The 19919-nt window shown below is 24.3% G+C and overlaps 1 protein-coding gene across 5 annotated transcripts; it reads left to right on the top strand.

The window, feature by feature from the left end:
* Nucleotides 1–3: 3 nt before the first annotated feature.
* Nucleotides 4–19422, top strand: LOC122508441 (FERM domain-containing protein 5). 5 transcript variants are annotated; one of them, XM_043621796.1, is made up of 13 exons: nt 4–364; nt 1820–1924; nt 2963–3005; nt 5672–5848; nt 7522–7733; nt 8365–8517; nt 11562–11576; nt 13250–13377; nt 14373–14599; nt 17426–17593; nt 17991–18358; nt 18452–18539; nt 18661–19422. In XM_043621796.1, the coding sequence occupies exons 1-13, from the start codon at nt 269–271 to the stop codon at nt 19053–19055; spliced, it is 2175 nt and encodes a 724-aa protein (XP_043477731.1). In that variant the 5' UTR covers nt 4–268; the 3' UTR covers nt 19056–19422. The 5 variants fall into 5 exon arrangements, with proteins under 5 accessions (XP_043477731.1, XP_043477730.1, XP_043477728.1 ...); XM_043621795.1 differs by having other exon boundaries at nt 18437–18539; XM_043621793.1 differs by having other exon boundaries at nt 13289–13377; nt 17991–18539.
* The last annotated feature ends 497 nt before the right edge of the window (nt 19423–19919 follow it).

The raw sequence follows: 19919 nt of genomic DNA, 5'->3' as shown, positions 1-19919 counted from the left end.
GCAGAATTGCTGCCGGTTTGACAGAAGCTCGTCTAATCCGCTCGAATTCGCTTGATCATGAATCGTCTTGTCTTTTTTATTCGTAAGTGAAACGGGTAATTTTTTCCCCTTGAGTTGTGATAATATTCACAAGTGAAGCCGGTTTTTGCTCGTCTTTGCGAGCAATTCGAGAGGAAGATATTTAACGGGCAGTGTGTGGTGCTGTGGTGAAAGGGATGAGGAGCGGGCGCGAAGGAATTATTATTCGGATGGTGATTTGAAAACAGAAATGTTGAAGTTTGGCAGCAAGAGCGATGTCACAGTGGTGCATCGCGCCACTATTCGCCTTTTAGATGATGCAGAAATTCTTCATTGTGATTTTCAGGTGAGCATTCTGTGAAATTTCAATTTTTACATGTCAGGAAAGAATTGACAGGGACCGCAGGTACCACAGGTACCACATCTAACTGAGAGTATTAAAACTACTTGTAATTTTTTTCTTGTTTTTTTTTTTTTTGGTTTCTCAAAAGTTCTAATGATAGGGTTAGATTTTTGCAAAGTGAAGAAATTGGTGGGTTTTTGAATCTGATAGGAATAAAGTTTCTGTCAGAAGAACGGGAAGGACCCTTGAATTTTCGAGTATTAATTTGTTTACCTAACCTCCAGTTTTATGCTTTAATTCTAAGGGTTGGGGTGTTGAATCTTAATGTATGAAAAAAACATGTCACTGCTTTTTGTATTTTAACAATTCAAGGTAAATGTGTTGATAGATTTTTATAAGTTGATATGACAGCTGAGCAGAGACTACTTAAAACTATAGTTCTTTCGATTTTCCCTTTAAAATATATATTTATACAACAAATGATGAGCTTTAACACAGTAATTTTAGTTCTCTCTACAATTAGTTATAACTAATTACTATTTATGTATTTAGAAGAGAAATTTTTAAAAAGTTTTCTTTTCGATTTTTTCGCTAAATATCATTTAATATTCTTTTGAAATATAAATTTAAAGGGTAGAGCTTATTACTGTGAACATATCAGGGTCATTTACAATTTATGAGCAACGTTAGGTATTATTGACCTTATTAAGCATAAGGTTTGTAATTTAAAAATAACTTTTATTTCATCAATCATTCTTTTTTCTATAATAATATGTAAATAATTACTATTCATACTTGTATTTATTGTGGAAAAATAATTACGTTTCTCATAAAATTATTCAATAATATCATTTTTTATTTGAAAAAAAAGTATATAAGTTTATTATAGTCTTTGCTCTATCAACTTAAAGAAAATTGGAGAATAATTCTTCCTAATGAGATTAGAACTGAAGAATAGGGTCGACAATCTTGAAACACATACCCTTCTATGCGAAACTGTGCTAAGAAACAGAATATAGCGAAATTAAAATCTTTATACACAAGAAAATTAACTTTAACCTTTGAAACTTTTAATTCAATTATTAAACTAATCGTTTCACCACAAAATTTCGAGAAATATTCTAAAGAAATTTTAAATATAAATTTTGAAAAATTTTACAAACTTTACAATAATTATTTTTACAGTTTTACAATTATTTCTAATTTGTTTTCTCTAACTTGATTTTAATTTTCTTCAACATTGCTCTACTTTTGTCTATAAAAATTGAACAAGAAGTGAAAGATAGTAATTTTCAAACACTCGCTTAAAAAAACATGCAGAAATGCAAAAAAGAATATGCAGTTCAGAATTCTTGAAGTAATCTGTAATTTAATCTTAGAAAACATTTCCTTACGATTTTTGCCTCTTGTTTGTTTATTTTTCTTGTTATTAAAAATAGATCGTTTTATATTTTTCAGCCGCAAGATAAAGGAAGACACATTCTCGAATATGTTTGTAAACAACTCAATATTTTGGAAACCGATTACTTTGGACTTCGATATGTCGATCATTGTAGACAAAGGGTGAGTTTTTAATTACATAGTTCGAAATTAACCAATTAGTTCGAAAGAAATTTAAATTGTAATTATAATTTGGAAAAAAATATTAATTTAGAAAATTAGAATTTTTATTCTAGGCAAAAATTTGAATTTGAAAATAATTTTCCTGGATGTATGTGTACGACACGGTAAAGAGAGAAAACTGTCTATTACTTAAATCTTTAAATCAGAAAATTTAAAGAAGCGGAAGGAAAGTTATTCTTTGAAATTATAGTTTATATAGAAAAATGTACTGTAAACCATATAAAGAACAGCAGTTATTAAATTGGAATTTTAATACTTTTACAAATTCACACGAGCGTTGCACTCAAAATTCCATGGAAAGTGGTTTTACTTTCGTTTTAATTTGAATAAAATCTCTGGTGTATTATCCCTACAAACACGATATTGATTTTATGCACTTGGAAAAGTCATATGAAACAGCCTGTGAAATGAGTTCGTTCTTCCAGAAATGCGTCACTTTGATGTTTACTTTCTAAGTAAATTATACTTGATATAGTTTTTGAAAAAAAAAAATTAAATTTTCAAATATCTACAATGAAAAGACGAAGACGCTTTAATTTGAACAAAAACTATTTTTATCTTTTGTCTTATAAACACGCGATCCAAACCAAAGAAGGAAAAAAAATATTCATTAGAGTTGAAAATTAAAATTTAACTTCCTTGACAATTTCTTGAAACTGAAATAATCGAAAAATTGCTTTTTGAACATAGTTTCTCGCACATATTATGCGATTTTACGTAATCGTCTTCATAGCCTCTTAATTATTTCTGGCCTTTTCTCCTCTCAAAATATTCAGTTTTTTTTCCTTACCTACTCGTTTTGCAAGGAATTCATTTCCTGTTGCCTTTTTTCCCTACCTAATTGTACATACATTCTGTAATTGCAGAATTAACAAAAAATTGCAACTCTAAATTAAAAGGATTACAAATTTAATATAATTTAATTTTATTCACGGAAATTAATTTGCCTATTAATTTTTAATTACTCTTTTGTTACAGCATTGGCTCGATTTAGCGAAAACGGTTGTAAAACAAATTAAGGGTAAGTGTGGATTAAAAATTTATTACATTGAAAAAAGGAAGGGTAGAAATTTGAATTTTTTATTTATGGAAATAAAATTTGATTGGAAGGGAAAAATAAATTTTTCCAATATGAAAAATCGTTAAATTTATTGGTATTTAATATTTTCGTTTATAATGTAAATTGAATATTAAATTTAAATTCTCAATGAAAGTATATCGCCAGTTGTTATCAAGGTTTTAACGTCGTTGAAGTCTAGCAATTCTTTTCTTTCCCTAATTACACGCGGGTCGAAGTTGTAAGAAAGTTTCAGGGTGAAGAGCGGGGAGCGACCCTATAATTTTTTCCCCCTCTGTTTCTACACTTTATACTATATAGTTATCTAGAATGCCAATACATTGTCAAAAGATTATAGACTTATATTCTACAGTCGCTGTAAAAATATCTTTTAAAACAGTGAAATAGTTTATTTATAATGGCGAGCACGAAATTTTTATTTATAAATTATGCACGTGGACGTAAAGAAAATTGCAACTCCTTTACTTAAATTATATGTGCAAAATTTATCTAAAATAATATTTTAAATTTAAGTGCAGTAGTTAATTTTTATTTTTTCTTTAAAATTTTCAGTATTGCATTTTTTCAACAAGCTATTTTATCAATATAAAAAACTGCAATTAATTTAAAATTCCTTTTGTTGATTTTCAATTTTAATAATTAAAAATCATTTATTAATTAGAAATTATTTTTAATCAATTGCTAAAAATCTAACATTATTTTGAATTAATTTTAAAAAAATTTTAATTTACTTTAATTATTTGTTAATAATTTAAAAGAACTGTAAATTAATTTTTGATAATTTAGATGATCCATAAGTTTTCAATGTTAAAATAAACGAAATATTTTCATAAATTACTGATTGCAATAAAAATTTAAGTTTTACATTTGGAACTTTAAAAATTAATTTTTTTGATAGTGACACAAAATTATTACAATAAAGCTTTAATTTAAAGAAGAAAAAAATTATTTTCTTTCATTTGTACGTTTTTTAGTTGTATAAAATTATCTTTAATTTATTTTTAATAATTTAAAATTACTTTGAATTAATTTTTAATAATTTATCATTATTTTTAATTAATTGTTCATCATGTAAAAGAACTTTAAATTAATTTTTAATTTTTTAAATGATGCAAAAGTTTTCAATGTTCAAATTAAGAAAATATTTCTGATTAAAAATATTTTTATAAATTACTGATTGCAATAAAAATTTAAAATTTTAATTCTACATTGAGTAACTTTAAAAATTAATTTTATTGATAGTGACGCAAGATTATTGTAATAAAAATTTAATTTGAAGAAGAAATAAATGAATTTCGTTCATTTGAGCGTTCAGAACTTTAGGATTATTTTTGAATAGTATAAAATTACTTTTAATTCATTTTGAACTATTTAAAATTATTTGTAATTAATTGTTAACAATTTAAAATTATTTTTAATTAATTGTTAACAATTTAAAATTATTTTTAATTATTTGTTAGTATTTTAAAAGAACTTTAAATTAATTTTTAATTTTTAAAATGATCCACAAGTTTTTAATGCTCAAATAAACGAAATATTTCTAATTAAAACTATTTTCATAAATTACTGATTGCAATAAAAATTAAAAATTGAAAGTCTACATTTAGAAACTTTAAAAATTAATTTTTTTGACAGTAACGAAAAATTATTGTAATTAAAATTTAATTTGAAGGAGAAATAAATAAATTTCTATCATTTGAACGTTTAGAATTTCAGAATCACTTTTTTATTAATTTAAAATTACTTTTCATTTTTAATAATTTAAGTTTACTTTCAATTAATTTTTACTAATTTAAAATTAAAAAATTTAGTAAAAAAAAACTCTATTTCTTATTTTATCTATAAAAAGATTTATCGTTATTCGAAAGGATCCGTTTAATATGACTTTTATTTACTCGTTTATTTAGTTTATTGAGTAAATAATTTGGTACATATTACTTTTCTGAATATGTCGCAGAAGAGTTTTAAGAAATCTTTGCCAAATTGTCTATTTGTCCTCGACTTCATTTCACACTTAAGTATTATCTCTTTTGTTTTTTTTTTCGTTTTTATTTTTAAGTTCGAAAAGGAGAATTAACGATTAAGGAGTAGAAAAAAAATTATAAACTTTTTTTTATTATTGAAAAGTTCTTGAAAATATTTAATCATACAGATTTTCTTTTTAATAAATTTTTTGTGTATTGTATTAAAGTATTTTTTTGTTCGCAATTTTTTGTTATTAAATTAAACTCGTATTTCTTGTCTTAAAGTTCTTGGGACACATATATTTTTAAAGTATGGGGTGAATTTAGGAGAGGCACGTCTCAGAAAATGAAAAATTTAAGACCTCTGAACTCTCAAGATGCTTTCAAGATTGATTTAAAGATAAACGTTGTGTTACAAGAGAAAAAATGTTTCTAATTAATTTATTTCGTTTGGTGTAAAAATGAAAAATTTGAATATAATTACAAGTATCTACCTATAAAATAAAATTATAATTTATAAATTTTTTATTAATAAATTATTTATTACAAATTTGTTTTTTTTTACAAATTTGTGAAATAATAAATGATTTACTTTCTGTCTCATTAATTTTACTAACGAATAAATTTTCTTGAATTTTCTTGCAGATATGGACCCAATATTATTCAGTTTCCGCGTGAAATTTTATCCACCGGATCCACTGCGATTGAAAGAGGAGATCACGCGGTATCAAATTTACCAGCAATTAAAAAGGGACCTTCTACATGGACGACTTTACTGTAGTCCAGGTGAAGCTTCTTTACTCGCTGCCTGTATCGTACAAAGTAAGTTTCACTGATAGTAAATCTTTACTTGAACGCAACATGCAAATTTATGTGCATAAATTCACAAAATCATTAACTAAATCACCATAGTCCCTAACAAAAGGCACGAAATTAATGAATTGCCATTTACAGAACGATAAATTCAACGAAAATATGAAAATGTCTCTTCATTTATTTTATAATAATAAAGACAAAAAAAAATTGAATGTAATTTTTTTTTGGAAAATATTTAAAATAGGGGAAATTTAAAAGTACATTGCTCGCTATTTTTTTTCTCTTATTTTTGCTCATGAAAGTCCAGTGAATATACCCTTTATATACATACAGCTTGTCTTTTACGTGACCAAAAAGCAGATGAGATGTTGATATTCTATTCAAAGTTTAAAGTGTCTCGGTATCTAAATTCTAACTTCTAAACTAGTCACTGAAAACTCTTGAAACTTTGAATTTCTAACAATCTTCTTCAATTTGATTTTGAAATCTTACTCTTTAATTAACTTGAAATATCCATTTCCGCGAGGGAAATTCGGTATTATTTTCTAGAGAAGTGTTCTTGCAGTTTCTTTAATTTCTATTTAAAAATCGGGATTTATTTTTTTGTATAGAAGAATAATGAGAATTAAAAGAGTTGATTATAATGGAAAAAGAAAAAAATGAAAACTAGAAAAAAGAGAAAAAAATAGAAAATACAGGGCTTGAACTAGCTATTTTGTTTGAAAAAGTACGAAAAGTTCGTTAATTAAAGTTATAATTTGGAGAATTTTGGAGTAGTTAAAAATGATTGCAAAATTTCAATTATTTTCAAAAATGTTTCTTAACTCAATGATTTTTAATATCTACTATTTTAATAAAAATTTCCAAAAGAATTCAATTATTTTTAAAAACTTTAATAAAATTGCAAAAATTCAATTATTATTTTTATAACTAATAAAACTCATCGCAGGATTCCAATTATTTTGTATACAATTTTAAATGAATTCCTCAAAAAATGCAGTTATTCTGAAAAAATGTTATTACACTTCTTCAAAAGAATTAAATTAGGTATTCAAAAAAAAATTTTATAAAATTCTTTGCAAACCTTCAATTATTTTCATAAATAATAAAATGTTTAATGGAATTTAACTACTTTAAAGCACAATTATCTTAAAAATTTTCGTAAAAAATCAATTACTTAAAAAGATTTTAATAAAATTCTTTGCAAGAGTGCAAAAGAAAAAGCTTTAATAAAATTCGTTGCAAAAATTTAATTATTTTCATAAATAATAAATGCAATTTCTTCAAAAGAATTCAATTATGTTCAAAAATTTTTAAAAATTCTTGTCAAAATCTCTTATTTGACTCGGACTGGTTATATTTTGTTAGTAATCGGTCCGTAATTTTTCATTTTTGGTCCGTAAAGTCCGTATTTTTAAAACTTTCGGTGGTTCGAGCCCTGAAAATAAGAAATAGAAAATAATAAATAGAAAATAGAAAAAATTGAATTGAACAAAGTAAGAAATAAAATAAAGGATACAGAAAAGAATAAATGAAATAAAATTTTAAATCAATAAAATAAATTGTGAATTTATGTAATTTTGATATTGGAGACGAATTTTGATATTTGAAGTGATTTTTGTATCTCTCTTTCTTGCTGTGATTCTTGATACTATTGATTTTGTTTAACATTGATTCAGGCGAACTGGGGGACTATGATCCAGAGATTCATGAGAGTAACTATATCTCGGAACATAAATTACTACTAAAGCAAACCGAGACAATCGAGGAAAAAGCCATGGATTTGCATCAAACGCAACTTAAAGGTTTTACACCGGAACAAGCGGAAACGCATTTTCTCAGGCTAGCTTCCCAATTGGACACGTATGCCGTCGATCCACATCCTGTTAAGGTAAATAAAAAATTCCGATTTGTATTACATAAAATTCGCTTTCTCTCGTGCGATAAAAAATCCATTACTCTAACAAGTTGCTCATTCACATTTTTTATTTTTTATTTTGTCCGAAATAAAATGTTTTTTTTTTTTTTTTTAATTTTTAGCTATGTATATTAATGCATTTTATTTGAAAATGAATTCAATACTATCGTTGTTCACCACTCGTTTAATGTGAGGGTGAAAAGTTTTTCCCGTTTTTCCGATTATGTCATGAATCCAATTCTAGAGAGTGTGCACCTTGTCGATCGATCCGTTCCAGTCCCAGAAGACATTCAATGTACGATCGTCAATTTTTGGAATAGTTTTTTCGTGGCTTGAATTTTTCCTCCTCATCATCATTCACAAAATATGAATTATATCTTTTCTTTTTACTGCAAACGTAGTATTTTACTTTTATTATTTTAACTTTTTACCATTTTACTAATTTACTTTTTACTGTCTTACTATTTTAATATTTTCCTTTTTATTATTTTTATTATCACAAGAAAAATTGTTCTATTTTGGAAAAGAAAAATAAATTTTTTTTACTATTGAAGGAAAAAAATTCCATTTTGGGGGAGAATAAAAATAATTTTCTTTTTTTTAGGATCATAAGGGTACACAACTGTACCTTGGAATAAATCACAGTGGAATTCTGACGTTTCAAGGCTCGAGAAAAACTAATCACTTTCGCTGGTCCGAAGTACAAAAGATCAATTACGAAGGGAAAATGTTTATCGTTCACTTAACAATCAATGAGGTAAGAAAGGCCAATTTTTCATTTTTAGTTGAAACATTATTGAGTCTAAAGCTCGGGGCTTTTATATAAAAAGCTTTCTAAGCTAGATCGTAGCATCTTTTATTATAAATAAGTCTTTTAAGCCAAGCAAATTCAAGTAGATTGGGGGGAAAATTTTTTTCCCCTAATTAAATTCGAAATATTAAATTCAAAAAAAAAATATAATTTTTATACAAAAGAAATTTATTTGGTTTTTTGGAAAAATTTTCCATTATCAGAAAGATAATGTTGATAATGTTCTGTTGTCAAAATCGATTAAGAGGTGTTTAAAAGTTTTCTCGCCTATTTTGGAAGACCTTCAAAATGAAAAAAAAGAAGTTGTCATTTTCTCGGGGGGGTTTTTTTTTCCGATAATGTTCTACAAATCGATAGGATGACCTCGGCCCTCTACTTGAAAGTGGTTTATAGGATTACAAATTCCAAAGCCATCAGTTGTGTTAATACGTCTCGCATCTTGTGCAACATGTAAAGCTTCGTACTTTTGCGAAGCGCCAATTTACATTGGTGCATGTGCACCTAACTTTTAATCATCCAGGTGGATATATACATATATCACTTTCTGAATGAAAACTTTAAGTCCTGAACTTTTCGTACTATCGATTCATTTTTCAAAATGTTCCATCTAATTTTAGTCTCTATCCAAACTCAATCTTAATTCAGTTTTTATTCTAAAAAATACTAAAAATACTAAAAAATATTTATAAATATTAATAAATGTTTATAAAATTATAAATATTAATAAATGTCTATAAAATTATAAATATTAAACAAATGTTTATAATTATTTGTTTATATTTATTAATAAGTAGGAAAAAGTTAATATACATTAAATCCAAATAAGTACTTTCTAAATATCCTTCTAATTCTAGCTAAAAATGTAGAAATTATTTTTAATAATACCATTTGAGGGAAAACTCGATTAAACGATAATTAGAGAAATTGTTTGATGATGGATTTGTAAATAAAATAATTATTTTTGATTATATATCTTTGGTTTCTAAATTGACTTTTTTTTTCCTGCGATGGTATGAGCATTAAGTGATCAGTTCTCTATTTGATCAAAGTCTAAAACCACTTTAAATGAATTGATCGCGTGAAATACTTTCTTGGGAATGTATTTCCGACATGAACAGATTCGAGTTTGATGAATCTATTTTTCACGATCAAATATGTATCACATTGTTGGAAATCCGGTTATGAAGTCACGGAACAGGAAAGGGAGTTTTTGCTATCGAAAGATTGCATTATATTGAATGCCATTGAACATTGACCGCAAGTCAATAAATTTCGAAATTTACTTTTACTTTTGGGGATGAATCATTTAGTTCCTTGTTCTAATAGTAAAGCAATAATTAATTAAAATTAATGTATTAATAAATAATTCAAATTAATAAATGAATTATTAATTAAAATAATAAATTAATCATTCATGTATTAATAATCGTTGTGTTTCGATAATCTGTTCGCGGTTTGAAGTTAAATGTTGTTTGATTTTTGTTTTGTAATTTTTTTAAAAAATTTTTCTTTTTAAATATTTTCAATTTTTAAATTAATGTAATTCTTCTCGTGAAGAAGTTTATTAAAATTTTTGAAAATTCTAATTAAATTCTTTTGAAGAATATCTTTTATTTTTTTTTTTTAATAATGGAGTTACTTTAATAATTTTAATGAAAATTTTTAGAAATAATTGAATTTTATGAACAATTTCTTTCAAGTTTTTAAAATAATCGTGTTTGTTAATAATTCAAATTAAACATTTAATTCTTAAATTTTATTAAAATTTTAGAAAATAATTGAATTCTTTTGAAAAATTTTATAACGAATTGTTAAGACAAAAATTTAATTCTTTCCTGACATTTTTTTGAAAATAATTGAATTTTTCCAAAGAATTTTACCATTTATAAATAAAATTGAATTGTTTCGTCGTGAATTTTTTTTGAAAATAATTGAAGTTTTGCAAAGAACTTTATAAATATTATGAAAAAAATTGAATTCTTTCGTGAAATTTTTTTGAAAATAATTGGATTTTTGCAAAGATTTTACTATTTAAAAAAATAATTATTGTTTTGAAGAATTTATTAAAATTTTAGAAAATAATTGAATTTTATTGAAAATAATTGAATTTTTTCAAAGAATTTTACTATTTATAATTAAAATTGAATTGTTTCGTGAATTTTTTTTTGAAAATAATTAAATTTTTGCAAAGATTTTACAACGAATTAAGAAAAAAATTGAATTCTTTCGTGAAATTTTTTTGAAAATAATTGGATTTTTGCAAAGATTTTACTATTTAAAAAAATAATTGAATTGTTTCGAAAAATTTATTAAACTTTTAGAAAATAATTGAATTTTATTGAAATTGTTTATAACGAATTAAGAAAAAAATTGAAGTCTCTCGTGAAATTGTTTAAGATATAATTGAATTTTTGTAAATAATTTTGCTATTTATAGATATAATCGAATTGTTTCGAAGGATTTATTAAAATTGTAGAAAATAATTGATTTTTTTCAAAAATTTTTTTAAAATTCATATTTGAAAATAAAAAATTTTGCAATTTGCATATAATAATAATAATAAATTGAATATTACGTTCCGTGCGTTAGCGCTCGTAACATTTGCTAGTTCAAATTAATAAATTATAATTTATTAAAGTTAATAAATTAATAATTAATTAATTCTATTATTAGTAGAATTAATATTTATTTATTACTTTATCATCGTATTACTATATTACAATCAGGGTTTATTATTGGAATATTAGTTGAAAACTTTTAGAGAAACTTTTTAGAGAATATGGAGAAAACCAAAACCCAAATAAATTTGTTTCTTTTCTTGTTTTTTGATTAAAGGGTTAAAATTATCAGACTTTTCGCTTGATTTTTTGTCTCTATTGACTTGTTTTTTTTCTGGCTTGAAAAATCTTTTATCATCGGATTTGAAATATGTATATATAGTATAGAAATAGACTAAGTAATCTCATTACTTCTCGCTGCGCATTGCCCAGGACACGAGGACGAAGGTGAGTCGTTTCATTTTGTTGCAGTTGCACGTTGGAGCTTAGACAGAAACACACAATATACAGAAAAAAATAGTTCTTTACGACCTCGACGACGTTACCTACTTTTTTTTTTCTCTCTTTCTCTGTGTGTAAAAGTGATGAATATTGTGAAGCGAAAGAAATTTAACAGCCGAGGATTTTCTTTTTCAGTGCCAATTTCTTATTATTATTATGATCTTTTCTTTTATTATTTATTTCATAATCAATAATGAGCTCTCATTTCAATTTCTCGAGACGTGTAAAATAGTAGAATTTTACAGTTTTGAAAAAATTAATATAATAGTTGGAGAAAATTTTGAAAGTTGGAGAAAAGTTTTATATTTTGTTTAAGGAGGGCAGAGGACGAATTTCAAAAAGTAGATCAGTTATTTAACGAAATAGGATTACTTGTGACTTATTTCAGAATTTGAAATTTAAATTTTAAAATTTTATTCATTTGATATGTGAGTCAAAATGTGGATATTGTATATATATGTTAGTCGTTTGAGCTTGGGAAAACAGAAACGTTTTCTACAATATCGTTTGAAATGACAAAACTTTTTCGTTGGGGGATTTTATTGTTTATAGAAACGCTCTATTTTTATTTCTCTCATCAAGAAGACGTCTATGATGCTATAAATTCTATTCTTATTCAAATTTTTTTTCTTTCGCAGATTTTTTAATTGGGAGTTTATTTTTCTTCCTTTCATTTTAAAAGCATAAAAGCTTTTAGAGCGGTTTCAGTAGTTTTCATTTTTGTTATTTAAAATAATATATTTTTATTTTATGCAACTTTGTAAATATAAAAATATTTATTTGGAAAAAACGTTTCTTAATTGTTGTAATAATAATAGCGAAATATTAATTAATCTTTTGTATTTTATTTTAGTTTATTAATTAATTAAAAATTAATAGTTTAATTATTTAAAATAATAATTAAATCGCTTACTGTCTGCTAAATAATTTAATGATTATATAAATAATTCAATTTGAAAATTTAATTCGAGATTTAATTTTCTATTCATTTTGATCATTTTGATTTAAGTCGGAATTCCAGTTATTTGTAATAATTATTTTTTTTTGCTTTCGAAGAGTAATTGTTGAGAGTTGTTGGTTTTTGTTTAACGCGAACTTGACCTTTATCGTCTTTTTATATATTCAGAATTTTTATCAGTTATTTTATGCATGTCATTTCCTCATTCGGTGCTGTCTTTCTTTTGCTTCACGCAAAAATTAATAAGTTAATAAGAAAATTGAAAAAATGACGGACTGTTTATTATTGAACATCTAGACATAATCTTCACGTTCGCACATTTTTTTTTTATTTGTACTTTATCATTTTTTTCTCAGGGGAAATAAAAATAACATTAAATATTTCTAAAAATTATCAATTAAATTAATTATTTTTATTATAAGTAATAAATTAATAAATTAATTAAACAATATTTAAAAAAAATATTTTTGATAGACTTCTTAGGAAGACGAATTATAGTAATTTTAGTAGCAATTCGAATTCGTAAATAATAATTTAATTGATAAATAATCGGAATGTATTTTCTATTTTATAAAAAATGAGAAACGTGAAGATAAATGGCTAATATTTATGATTATTATTATTAGTAAATTGTACCCTTAGTTATCACTTAATTATATAGATTAGATCAGTCTGGAAGTGTTCTATCCCGCATTTTCAGAAAAAACATACCGTCGGATTTAAGTGTCCAACGGGGTCAAATTGTCGACATGTTTGGAGATGCGCCATCGAGCAAATGCTATTTTTTACGTGAGTATCTAATTGAAGATTAATTCTTTTTTACTAGTGTTTTTTTATTAATAAACGCAAAATTGTATTATTAAGCCCCGCTAGATAAATAGTAACTAAAACAGAAATTTTGTTGCATTTTTGTTTTTTTCTTAATAAAATATTCATAGAAGCCAATTTGTAGATTTATTGATTATTTAGAAGATAAACTACTAGATTCAATATTTAACTAAAAAAAATATTGAACGTAAATAAAAAATATTTAACGCAAATGAAAAATATTTAACGAAATTGAAAAATATTTAATGTACATAAAAAATATTTAACGAAAAAAAATGTTGAACGTAAATGAAAAATATTTAACGTAAAAAAAAATATTTAACGAAAAATAAAATCCGGAATAAATATTTGTCGAAGACTTAGAATTTAATTCTTATTATTATTAGAAAAAAATTCCTTCGTATTACGTATCGATTTTTTTTAAATAACTTGACTCGGAGATTGAACGAAAATTGGTTTTAAATTGAATCAATATGTACCATCTGTTGTAACTAGCATATAAAACTTTCCATTGAAGAACTTTTATAGTTAACTTAACACATGGGTGTAAATGATATAACTTCTGCTACATATACACGTCTATTTACAACCAAGTTAAAATCTATCATTACATCATTTGAATTTCTAAGCAAGATTTTAATTTTCTTCCGTATTTCACTTTTCAAAAAGAACAATCCAATAATTTTTATTTCAATCTTTTTAAAAGGGAAAATTAATTTTTTGATTCTAATTCTTTTTGTCTTTCAATTGTCTTTAATTCTGTCAATTCATATTTTTTTCATTATTATCAAATTAATTTTCATTATTTTTCAATATTTGAAAGGAAAAAAAGAATGTAAAAATTGTATTATTAATTTTTTATAAATAATATTGTTAATTTTATTAATTTTTTAAAAGTTTGTTTTGAATGCACTTGAAAGGATTTATGATTTGGTGTCTTTTTTTTCTTCGTATAGCTTGCCGAGAGCTTCAGATGCACCGGTATTGAGTGGCGGTTCCATATTTTCCTGGGGTACAAAATTTAAATACACTGGAAGAACGGAAAGGGAAGTACTGGAAGAAGCAGGACCACTTCGAAACGAAGAACCTCCCATTCAACGCTGCCATTCTACGGGTCTTAGAAGAAAAGCTAGTAGTGTACCTGCGACCCCGAGTACTCCGAGTCAAGATCTCGTTGAGATTCGTCAGTATTTTTTTTCCATTAAGTCAATTTCTTTCATTTCATATTTTTTTCAGATATTTTTTCTCCTTTTTTTTGTTTGCTATTTGTAATTGAAATCCGCAATGCGAGCAGTTTCGATTTTTCTAAAGACTGAAAGAACTGGTTTTTAAATCGCTAATTGGTTTAATTTTTCAGGGTTGCCACAGATCGGGGAAAAGTCAGGGAAAGTATAATTGGTCAGGGAAAAGTCAGGGATTTTTAGTAAAAGTACTGGAAAAAATTGAATTTTTAAAATTCATAAGAAAACTCTGAATTTTGTTGTTTTTTTTGTTTGCCTCATTTTCTATGAAATTACCAAGAATTTTTATACAAAACCTTCAATTTCTTGTATTTTTGACAATAATTTCTTTTCAAATAAATTCATTCTTGGAAAACTATCATAAAATTATTACTTATGAATTATTTAATGAATAATTTTACTTAAATATTTCAAATTTAATTGAATTTTAAAAGAGTTGCGTTTACAATTTCCATAAACAGATGGACAACAAAAGGTTTTAATTTGAAATTTTAGAAAATTCCAATCTTGAATGAATTTAATTAGAAATTTTAATGAACTTAGATTTTTCAAAAATTTCAATAATTCAAATTCTTCTGAAATTAGTTACATTTTTAAATATATATTTAATTAATTATTAAAGATAATAGATTTATAGAAGAATTTTAGTTAAAAATACTAAAAAGAATTGAATTTTAGAAAAGTTACAAATGATTATTTTCAAAAGTGATAAAATTTTATTTTTTAAAGTCAAAAATTTTAAAAGAATTCTCGTCAAAATTTCAAGTATCTTCATAAATAATAAAATTCTTCTCCAAAATTCAATTATTTTCGAAAATTTTCCTCAATTCAATAATTTTCAATATCTATTTTAATAGAATTTTTCAAAAGAATTCAATTATGTATTTATAAAAAAATTTTGATAAAATTCAACGCAAACATTTAATTATTTTCATAAACAATCAAAATATCACAAGAATTTAATTTTTATTTACAAATTTTTTATAAATTTCTGCTGAATAATTCAATTATTTTCATAAATATAATTATTTACATGGATTCAATTTTTTCATGAATAATAAAACTCATTTTTAATACAATTTTAATTTCAATTTTGTTGAAATTAGTTGAATTTTTTAATATGTATTTAATATTTTTTCCAAAATTTTAAAGCAATTTTTAGAAAAAAAATCAATTATCTTGATAAATATCAAAATTCTTCGCTGAAATTCAATTACCTATTTAAAAAAATTATAATAAAATTCTACGCAAACATTTAATTATTTTCATGCACAATAAAAATTGTCCAGGATTTCAATTATTTACAAATTTTTTATAAATTTTTTCGCAATAATTCAATTATTTTTATAAATAAGAAAACTATTCTCAGGAATTTAATTATTTTCATATAAATAATAAAACTCATCGCAAGATTTTAATTATTTTTTGATAGAATTTTAATCAAATTCCTCGAAAAATGTAATTATTCTTAAAAATTTTATTAAAATTCGCCAAAAGAATTCAATAATTAAAAAATTTAATGATAAAATTCTTTATGAGAATTCAATTTTAATGAACATTCAATTATTCAATAAATTATTTACTTTTGAATTTAAATAATTGAATTTTCGCAGAATTTCCTTATAAAAATTGATTTAAAAATTAATTTCCGAATTTTACTACTTGTAAAAATAATTGAATTCTTGCGAAGGATTTTATTAAGATTTATTTGTAAATAATTAAAGTTTTTTTGAAAAATTTTATGGTTATTTAAATTATTATAAAACATGAAGAAATCGATCACTCCGAGTCTTCGACTCGTAATTTTACTACATTTTTTTTTAAATAATTGAAATCCTGTGATGAATTTTATTATTAATGAAAATAATTAGTTGAATTCTTGCAACGAACTTTATTACATTTTTTTCAAATAATTCAATTCTTTTGAGAGATTTTATTAAAATAGTAGGTATTTTGAAAATATTTGAATTTCAACGAAGAATTTTATAACAATTTTAAAAAATAAATTGAATTCTTACATAAATTTTTTACTTCTTGAAAATAATTACATTTTTCGAGAAATTCATTTAAGATTGTATAAAAAATAATTTAAATCATTTGAAAAATTTTATTATTAATGAAAATAATTAATTGAATTCTTGCAACAAACTTTATTACATTTTTTTCAAATAATTCAATTTATGTGAAACATTTTATTAATTATACAAATAATTGAATTCTTGCGAAGGATTTTATTTGAATTTTTGTAAATAATTTAATTTTTTTTAAATTGAATGGAAATTTAAATTATTATAAAACATGAAGATATCGATCACTTCGACTCGGAGTGATCGATATCTTCATGTTTTATAATAAATAATTTCATAGGTTGTTAATTTCAAAAGGTATGAATTTAAAATTATTGATAATCTTCAAGATGGGAAAATAATAATGATTAAATATTTATTTAAAGAAGTAGTTATTGATGTTTTCGAATAATTTTACGATTAAAGAAATTTGTAAATAAGTGGAATAGAAAATATTTTTGAGTATCTAATAATTTTTAGAGTGAATCAGAATATTCTTTAGGGTCAGGGAAAAAGTCAAAATTTTGTCTGGAAATCAGGGAAAAACAAAATTAAATATTTGTGCCAACTCTGTTTTTATTTGAATTATTACGGGAATTTTTGGAAAATATTATTTTAACTGTTACGGTAGTTTTTAAAAATTAAAAATTTTTATTCGCATTTGTTTCCTTTCCTTTAATTAATGAATATTATTGTTTTCAGGATATTCCAGTTTACCGAGGAGCTGTCATAGCGCAGGTCTTGATGGTGCCGGGATGGCTGACATAGCAAGTGGAGTTCCTTTAAGTTCTCCTTACTGCCCTGACAATACCTTACCACTTTTAGAAACTGTATCTGAAGATCAAGAAATACACACTAGAAGAAATAATGGTTAGTATAAAGAAGGAGTTTTCGAATTAAAAAAAATTTCCTTTTAGTAGAAATTCCTTACGAACCGAAAACGCTTTCTAGAAAAGAAGCTTCTCAAAAATTTTTGATTTGATTAAGCGATTAAAAAATTGTTCATCTATTTTTTGTAAGAACAAAATACATTTTTTTTTTTCTTTAAGAGCACTGCATGAAAATTTTCCGCGTATTTAATGCTGCATGGAAATTATTTTCTCGCTATTTTTCTATTTTTTTTTTGTTTAGTTAATTTCCATTAAATAAGATTTGATTTGAAAAAAATTCTCGTTCAACAGAATCTTAACTTTTAGTTACTTTCTCGCAATTTTGTTTGGCTTTTTTTAATTCTTGATTTGGTTTTTCTTTTTTTCTGTTCTTTTAGCCCTAAACGAGAATGAATCGCATGCGAGTGACACCCACTCCACAAGTACCTTCACAACCACAAATCAAGCGAAAATAGTGAAATTTCCAAAGAGCACACTAAATCGACCACAACCGTTGTATAGTCAAAAAATAATAATAGGCTCCGACGAATTGACCGGGAATATTGAAAGCATCGTGAAACAGAAAATAGATTCACTTGATAAAAGTCCAAAAGTTGTCAGATCAACGGCTTTAATAATAAAGACATCAAAAACACCGTCGAAATGTAAAACAAATGGGAATTTAATCAACAACAATAACAACAATGGAAACGCGATTACCTGTCGGGATAATAATTATTCACAGGAGAAAATTGCCATCAATCAGGTAAGACTAAATGGAAGCAATTCAACAACAGAGAAATCTAATGATCATTCGGAATATAAAAATTCTTTCTTAACAAAGACAAACACTGTGCAGAATCTTAGTCCATCAAACTGGGGTCAAGAGATTCTTCGCAATGTTGGAAATGGAATTGATGCTATTAAGAGACATTACGATTCGTCAGGTAAGAGTTGTTGTCGATTAATTTGTTTTTTTCTCTATTTTTCCCCACAGGCAATTAAATAGTTGAAATAAAAGAAAAAAAATTGTATAATTAATAAAAAAAAATTTTTTTTGTGTTTCAGCCTGTCAACATGAAGGGGATGCAAACGATTATTATTTCCGTGATTCATTTGATCATTCGTCATCGGATAATCAATTAATGGATGCAACTGGAAAAACACATAATCGTCAAGTGACACCAGTGCCGAAAATGCAGAAATTGCAGAATACAAAAATAAGTTCACAATCACGTCGTAATGGAGTTAAAATAAAAGAGAAAAGTCTACGAGTGGTTAAACTATTGATACCTGCATTTATGATAACAATAACCGTGATATTTATCGCGATTGTTTTGATATTTGAAACGGACTCAAATTTCGTCAACAGCCTGCGCAAAACGCCGGAAATGGTGGCCTTACAAAATCAATTTTACGTACCTATTAAGGAATTTCTTAAGAGCAAGCTCGGCCTATTTTGATTACGTACCGAGCTATTTAGAAATGAGATTGTTCTTATTAATCACGTGCTCCTTTAATGACAGTGCCAATCTAAAAAAAAGGCACAACAGTGCCATGAGTCAGCGATTTGTTTTTTTTTTTTTATTATGCAAATGCTTTTTAAAAAAGCAATATTTGATCATTAATTATTTTTTTTAATGGAATTTTTATTTACAACTCGATTATTGTTTTAAAGTATTTTTTACTTTATTGATCTGCAGGCCTCGGATAGTACGACTTTTTTCGACTATTTTTAAAAAATGCGAAAATAAGTGAGTTTTTTAAGTTTTTCATTAGAATTCGTGAAAATCGAAATTTTGATGAATTTTAATTGCAAATTTTTTAAATAATTGAATCAAAACATTTTCATTTAAATGAATTACAATGAAAATTTGAAAATTCAAATTAATTAAAATTAGCTTCAAATTTTGAAGAATTTTAATTGCAAATTTTTAAAATAATTGATTCTAAAAGTTATTAATTAAATGAATTTAAATGAAAATTTGAAAATTAAAATTAAAAATTAGTTTCAAATTTTTAAGAATTTTAATTGCAAATTTTTTAAATAATTAAGTCTAAAATTTTTTTAACGAATTGTCTTCAAATGAAAATTAATTAAAATTAGCTTCAAATTTTGAAGAATTTAAATTGCAAATTTTTTAAATAATTAATTCTAAAAATGTTTAATGAAATAAATTAAAATGGAATTTTGAATATTAAAATTAATGAAAATTAACTTTAAATTTCGAAAAAGTTTAATTGCAAATTTTTTTAATAATTGATTCTAAAAATTTCTAATAAAATGAATTTAAACAAAAATTTGAAAATTAAAATTAATAAAAATT

The sequence above is a fragment of the Leptopilina heterotoma genome, unplaced genomic scaffold (assembly GCF_015476425.1).
Source record: "Leptopilina heterotoma isolate Lh14 unplaced genomic scaffold, ASM1547642v1 Lhet_54, whole genome shotgun sequence".
Lineage (NCBI taxonomy): Eukaryota > Metazoa > Arthropoda > Insecta > Hymenoptera > Figitidae > Leptopilina > Leptopilina heterotoma.
The sequence above is the reverse complement of the archived record's forward strand: the minus strand, read 5'-3'. Positions and strand labels throughout refer to the sequence as shown.

Coding starts and splice junctions, on each gene's coding strand:
- LOC122508441 (XM_043621792.1), top strand. CDS start 269: ATGTTGAAGTTTGGCAGCAAGAGCGATGTCACAGTGGTGCATCGCGCC. Junction 3,006..5,671: donor GGTTGTAAAACAAATTAAGG/GTAAGTGTGGAT, acceptor ATTTTCTTGCAG/ATATGGACCCAATATTATTC. Junction 17,594..17,990: donor ACACACTAGAAGAAATAATG/GTTAGTATAAAG, acceptor CTGTTCTTTTAG/CCCTAAACGAGAATGAATCG.